Source organism: Peromyscus eremicus, chromosome 1 (assembly GCF_949786415.1).
Source record: "Peromyscus eremicus chromosome 1, PerEre_H2_v1, whole genome shotgun sequence".
NCBI classification, from domain to species: Eukaryota; Metazoa; Chordata; class Mammalia; order Rodentia; family Cricetidae; genus Peromyscus; species Peromyscus eremicus.
The window spans coordinates 97,115,823-97,123,338 of record NC_081416.1 but is presented as its reverse complement, the minus strand read 5'-3'; the positions used below and the strand labels follow the sequence as shown (position 1 = coordinate 97,123,338).

The window sequence follows — 7,516 nt, the reverse complement described above, 5'->3', positions numbered from 1 at the left end:
AGTAGATCTCATTGCCTAAATTTCCCTTAACTTCTTTATATCCTATTAATCTAAATGGATTAATACATCCATGATTTTAGAGATCCTATGATTCAATCACTTTTCAAAAGTTCAGCTATAAACAGTGTGTACTTGGGACCAGAGTTCAATAGAAGAGCTTTTGAAGATATTTGGAGTCTAAAATGCAAGTGATAGTAACATCTAAGAGAGAGAGCAGAAGCAAGAAAATGGGGCTAGACTCTCGCAAGAATGGTCCAAGGTGCTGTAGAAATTAGATCAGAGGTTTTAATCCCTTCATGTTATGGAGACTGGGGAGTTCCAAATACAGAACACAGTTGTGTAATTTGAGAAAGATGTATAAAAGCATAGGGGCTTGCAAGAAGGATGTGATGACACACATTAGTATTACTTCTTTTTTTCCCCAGAGTTTGTCTTCAACTCACGATGCTGATCTTCAATAACACCACGTCCTCCTCTTCCAGCTTTCTTCTTACTGCCTTTCCTGGACTGGAACTTGCTCATGTCTGGATCTCCATTCCTGTTTGTGGTCTCTACACTGTTGCACTCTTGGGAAACAGTGTTATCTTGTTGGCTATTATCATTGAACGGAGTCTCCACAAGCCCATGTACTATTTTCTCTCCATGCTGTCTGTTGTTGATCTAGGTCTGACCATCACAACCCTTCCCACTGTCCTTGGCGTTCTTTGGTTTCATGCCCGGGAGATCAGCATTAGAATTTGCCTCATTCAAATGTTCTTTGTGCATTGCTTCTCATTCCTGGAGTCTTCAGTGTTGGTGGCTATGGCCTTTGATCGCTACATGGCCATCTGTAGCCCTCTGAAGTATGCTACTTTCCTCACAGAGATGATGAGCTTTGTGATTGGACTGATCATCTGTATAAGACAATTGGTTTTCATATTTCCTTCAGTTATGGCTGTGAACAGTGTGTCTTTTCAGGGAGGCCAAGAACTTTCCCACCCATTTTGTTTCCATCCAGATGTGATCAAATTCACATACACCAACCCCTGGATCAGCAGTTTTTGGGGAATGTTTCTTCAGCTCTACCTGAATGGCACTGACTTATTGTTCATTCTTTTCTCCTACATCTTGATCCTTCGTACTGTTCTGAGCATTGTGGCCCCCAAAAAGCAACAAAAAGCTCTCAGCACATGTGTCTGTCACATCTGTGCTGTGACCATTTTCTATGTGCCAATGATCACACTGTCTGTGGCACACCGTCTCTTTAGTTCTACCCCCAGGGTGATCTGTAGTATTTTGGCCAATATGTATCTGCTCTTGCCTCCTGTGCTGAATCCAATCATTTACAGTTTGAAGACCAAGGTTATTCGCCAGGCCATATACAGGCTGTTCCAATTCAAGGGTCCAAGGGACTACAGTGTGAGGAGCCTCAGAGGAAGGTGGGATAGAAGGAGACAGTTTTCTAGTACATGAGTTATGGTTAGGGCTGGAGAGATGGCTCAGCCGTTAAAGGCTAGGCTCACAACCAAAAATATAAGAGTTATGGTTAACAGGGAAGATGATTTGTTAGTGTTATCTCCAGGCATGATGATTAATAAGGAAATTTCAGCTTTATTACAGGAGTGAGAAAGAACTCATGACCTTGAGTTTATGAGAGCTTAAAAAAACACAGTTAAAAGCCAATTTGTGAGCAAGTGCATAAAATGATGATATTTAAAGTACTTACCTGGACTCTTACTTGCAGAATGATACTTTTATGGACAGTGAGGTGGCATTATGAGTAGACACACCTGCTGTTATGTCCGAAGACCTGGGTTTGATCCCCTGAACCCACCCTGGGGAGGAGAGAACTGATTTCCATAAATTGCCCTCTTACCTGGATCAACAGCACATATATGCACACACACGTGACAAGAAACCCTCAAAATCCTTCCAGTGGAATTACTATCTCTATAATTACTGTACAGTAAAGCAGGCATATTTAGAGCAGAAACAAATGATAATGTTTATATTTTTGTGTTTGACTAAGTAAATGCTTCTTTTCCCCCACTGAGGTTTATATTCCCCAGGGAGTTATGGGGTTTCTTTCTCCCACTCCTGCTGGTGAAACGAAAAGTTACTTGTTTGTGCAAAGACACAGACATAGACATGTGTAATTAAAAAGTCTAGAAAAGGCTTACATGCTGTTTTCAGTTCAAATCAGAGTCCTGTTTCCTTGCAAGGCACTCTTATATATCTTTTGTTAACCTCTTTTATTTTCTTAACAAAGGTGATGCCTTTACAATTTGAATTGCTTATATATTTCCCTTTAGTACAATACAGCAAGTTACATATTGCCTTCATTGTTGCTGCATGGCCTGGACATGTTAGGATAGGTTCTTATTCTTATTCTCTAGCAAATGCAGACTCTGCCTCAAGACATTAGCCTTTGTTTGAAAGTGGTTGCTGCCTTCTACCTAGCCAGCTGCCTCCATTCTCTACTTCCCTAGACACAGTAGGGTTATGCAGTGACTTTAGTGTTGCATAATGAGTAATTTTAGGAGCTGGAGAGATGGCTTGGCAGTTAAGAGCACTGCTGTTCTTCCAGAGGTCCTGAGTTCAATTTCCAGCAACCATATGGTGGCTCATGACCATTCATAATGAGATCTGGTGCCCTCTTCTGGCCTGCAGGCAGGTGTACAGGCAGAACACTGTATACATAATAAATAAATTTTAACCAAAATATGAGTAATTTTATGTTGTGTATAATCAGTAGTTTTGATGCAATTCTGACATCTTGAGACCACCATAATTAAGGATATTTGTTTTTAAATGAAATAGCCTTGAGTGTGGTATTGATAGTACATCAGAATTTTTCTAAAATTTTCTTCCACTTCTGGAACTAGGAAACTTTATTTCCACCTAGAATAATCCATGTCTGAACACAGTGAAGCAACAGATAGTCTGAGCTGAGTTACCTGTTTCTTTGGAAAGTAGGGAACACCAGCCCTAATCTCTTTTCTGTTTGTTTCGGTTTTCTGGAAAACTCCACAGTTCTGCAGAGACATTGATGGTGTAGTGATTCTGCTTTGTTTAGCTCACTCTATTTTTCAGATAACCATTACCAAGCAATATTCACATTACTTATGATTAAAATTATTTGTATTAATTCCTTTTAAGCAGCACATTCAAGTGTTTTAGATATTTCATCAGGTTTATGCTCCATCAGAATAAGCCATTTATTATTCATTTATGTATACTTAAAGTTTCCACACTCAGTCAGTAAATTTAATTATTAATTTAACATTCTTTCTACCACCAGGGTGTAAGAACTTTGATATCAGGACTATAACTTTAGGTAATCCCTAACATTTAATTTAGTGAATATCACTTAGTTAATACGGTGTGGCATATATTTAATCATAATTTATGTTGCTAGTTACTACTTTAAATATTTCAGTAATTCTCTAAATAAATTCTCACAAATATGTATTTGATAATACCACTCAGTATACTCTTAGATCCTTAGAAACTGCAATTCTAATTTTAGAAGGAAACATAATTATTGAAAATCCGATGTAGTGTCTAAAGTTGTATGCTTTGGATTTATAGTTTCTGGGCTTAGATTCAAACACAAAATACTTTGGAAATATCGGTATTTGTAAAGATTTTTTTCAAATTAATTTTTAAGCTTTAACAACTGTAGAACAGGAGTAGTAATGAACTCCTCTTTCACATGCTCACACTAAGTCCTGGAACTCACTGTGTAGATCAGGCTGGCCTCTAACACACAGAGATCCGCCTGCCTCTTCCTGTGAGTACTGAGATTAAAGGCATGTGCCACCACCACCCAGTTAAGTGTATGTTCATAATCTAAATAAAACTTAAAGTCATCTCAATATATTTTATTTCCTTAGGACAAAATACCAAACCTACACTTATAATACTTAAATAGATTGCCATTTGTCTTTTCAGTGTTATTTGACTAGTCAATCTATTTTGTATGATGTGATATTTCTCCATGTGTTCAGTTTTACAGGATTCATTGATATTGAATGTTTTTGCTTGTTCTCTTTATTGATTTACTAAGAAAAACAGAAATTTCAGCTTTTTAATAAATGTCATTGTCACATAAACCCAGTTTCTATTTGTTATTATTGTTTATTCACTCATACACTTTTGTAACTTCAGTTTTAGAATGACTTGGGTAAATTCTAAAAGAATTAATACTGTAAGCTTGATGGGAAATGTATAGAATCTATAAAAAAGCTGAGAGGAAAAGATTTTTTTTTAGAAGCCTATTTACTCTTCTGGTGCAAAAATAGTCTATCTATCTGATAGGGATTTGAATTTCTGAACTCAAAAAATTAAAAGAGGTATAAATATTCTTTTTTGATTCCTTGATTACAATATGATTTCTTTATGGTGTAATAGAACATGACTCATTTTTAGGAGCAAATTTATTGAGTTTACATTAACCTACCCACCTCTCAATTGTAACAATGTGGCTTTTCTAATATGAGTGTAGTGGTTCAGTCCTGTTATCCCCAAAATAAGGGCGTAGAATTAGAGACTCAGAAATTAGGATGGAACCTGGAAATTAGAGGCTGACCTGGGCTACACAGTGAAATCAAGACCAGCCTAAGCTATATACTGAAGCCATGCCTTAGAAAACCAAGGTCTGAGAATGTAGTAGTGGTGGAATGTTTACGGAATGTTCACCCAAAAGGCCATCAGTTTGATCCTCACCATAATATATGAAGAATTAGATATTCTCTGCATATGTGTCTCTTTTTCTCTGATTATGATTTTAGCCAACCATTGGAGACACAGTAGTATATATGATTTGTCTAATTCTTTAATTGAAACAACATACAAATTAAAAAATTGAAGTTAAGTATTGTAACATAGCTAAGAGAGCGTGTGGAGCCACTGAGAAACAATTGAGCATTGAACCTAGGAAGAGGCACACATGCTTTTCCCCAATTAAGCCAGGGGTGTCAGTCATGTTCAGATATCTAACAATAATAACTCCAGTAAATTGCCCTGGGGCATAAATCCAGGAGTATTTAACCATGAAAAAATAACTTTGTCAAATGATTCTTTGAAATAAAAATCATTTGCAAGTTCAGCTTAAGTAACAAAACATTGAAATTTATTGACAATTTTCTTCCAATTTATGTAAAAATTTTAAAGTATTGAATTATCATAAACATTACTTTTTAACTTTGTCTAGCAATGAATAATCACAAATAAAAGTAGAATTGGAAACAAGAATATTGTTTGAGAGACTCAGTCATTTCAGCTTTTTATCTTAGCTTTTTGTTTTGTTAGAATATAGATATATATTATATATCTTTTATTTCATTACAGATATTTTAGAACAGTTAATGAAAATGCCAGATGATTAAAAATGCCACATGCTTCTTCTTTACGTCTTTTCTAATTCTTACCAATAATATGGTCCTCCCTCTTTATCCTTACATTAGCAGCTCAAAAATAATGTAGAGAAAAAGTTTTTTTCCCCTTTTTTTTTCTTAAAGAATAACATAATGGAAAGAAAGAAAATAATCTAAAATAAAGCTTCAAATTGATTTAAATTGGAATAATAGCATCCTATAATTCTAAATTATTCTAATATTAATTATTTTCAAAGTGACAGTAGGAACTTCATGCTGTAAACAGTAAAGCAAAATATAAGTGAGTGAACTCAGTTTCATATTGCATAACTGTTCCTGACTCACCTGTTAATTCCCACGTGAATCATATGTTCACATAGTATTCAGGCTACTGGTTGTATTAATTATAAAAAAATGATTAGGAAAGATGATGGTGAGTCTCTATCCAGATCAACTTGAATTCACCTGATTTTGCTAGCTAGGAAGATTGAGTCTGCCTATAACTTGTCTGAGAAAAATGTTATTGATGAATCTTTGACAATACTTTGCATACAAAGAAATTATCTTCTTGGTGATCTCGACTAACTCTGACCCAGGTCACTGTCTCTGCCCTATTTTTACTTTAGACCTAATTTTCCTAGAACCTTTTCACGAATTTGCCGTGTCTTTACACAATATACAATGGGGTTCATCAGAGGTGGCACTAGCAAGAAGATGTCAGCAATGAGGATCATGGCCATGGGTGACTTGTGCCTACCAAAGCGGTGCATGGATGCTAAAGCAATGATGGGTACATAGAAGATGAGCACGGCACAGATGTGGGAGACACAGGTATTGAGGGCCTTGAGGCGCTCTTTGTGGGATCCAATTCCCATCACAGTCCTCAGGATGAACACATAGGAGACAGCAATGAACATACTGTCTGACATCATACAGAGTGCAACAAAGAAACCATAGAAAAAGTTGACTGTGTTGTCAGAGCAGGCCAGCTTCATAACATCTTGATGGAGACAATAAGAGTGAGAAAGAAGGCTTTTCCTGCAATATTCCAGTCTTTTCAGAGTGAAAGGAAATGGGAGAACTAGGAGCATGCTTTTAACGAGAAACACCAATCCCATTTTGGCAACTCTAGCACTGGTGAGAATAGAGTTGTACCTAAGAGGGTTGCGTATGGCTAAAAAGCGGTCAAAAGACATGATCAGGAGCACTGAGGACTCCATGTCTGTAAAGCCATGGATAAAGAATTCTTGAGCAAAGCAGGCATTTGGGGAGATTCCTGTGGCATTGAACACAAAGATCCGGAGCATGGTGGGAAGGGAGGAGAGGGACAGACCTAAGTCAGAGATGGCAAGCATGGAAAGGAAATAGTACATGGGTGCATGGAGTGAGGGCTCAGTCCTGATCACAAAAAGGATAGTACAGTTGCCCAGGATGGCCAATAGGTACATGATGCAGATTGGAATAGAGATCCACACATGAACATGCTCCAGGCCTGGGATTCCAATCAGGAAGAAGGTGGTGACCTCAATTTCTGAAGAATTGAGAATGGACATGATGGGAGACTTCAGAAGCATCTACTTAGAGATTTGAAGTGACACTTCTAACATGAACTTGTGGTACTTATTATCCTCCCTGTTTTTAGCATATATGCCTGAGAGACAGAGAAAACACAGTTAAAAACAAAAGAATGAGACATTTCTTTTAAGCAAACTGTGAGAGAGTTTGTTCATGTTAATTGTCAATAAACATATAATCACTGCCTCAACCAATCCTATGTCTCCATGGCACATTCAGGGGAAAACACATAAAGAGAAATAACTTGTATCTTTATTCCCTTTGCCATGTTGAGTTTTATTTACTTCCAGTGAAAAGTCATACACAGTCAGGGTAGAATCTGGGATAATTCATTTTCTTCTGCTTGGGGTACAGAGGTCCTGGAGGGAGGGAGGGAGAAGGGAAGGGAGAAGATAATGGAAGAGTGTGATAAATAGATGATAGATAGATAGATGGATAGATAGATAGACAGATAGGAAAATCACTATTAACCTTCTGTAATTGTAATCAAAATCCCTCTTTGTTGTAGGAGAGCATATCTAAGAAAATCATGTCATATATATGTGTCATAGGGTGGTAAATAATTTTATATATACTCATGTAGT

General features: G+C 36.9%; 2 protein-coding genes across 2 annotated transcripts; one reads left to right on the top strand and one right to left on the bottom strand.

Moving 5' to 3' along the window:
* Window positions 1–417: 417 nt before the first annotated feature.
* Window positions 418–1,452, top strand: LOC131901591 (olfactory receptor 51T1). Its single transcript, XM_059252699.1, has one exon. The coding sequence runs from the start codon at window positions 445–447 to the stop codon at window positions 1,450–1,452; it is 1,008 nt and encodes a 335-aa protein (XP_059108682.1). The 5' UTR covers window positions 418–444.
* Window positions 1,453–5,974: 4,522 nt separating this feature from the next.
* Window positions 5,975–6,931, bottom strand: LOC131901583 (olfactory receptor 51A7-like). Its single transcript, XM_059252695.1, has one exon. It carries the CDS (start codon window positions 6,929–6,931, stop codon window positions 5,975–5,977), a length of 957 nt encoding a protein of 318 aa, XP_059108678.1.
* Between the last annotated feature and the right edge of the window lie 585 nt (window positions 6,932–7,516).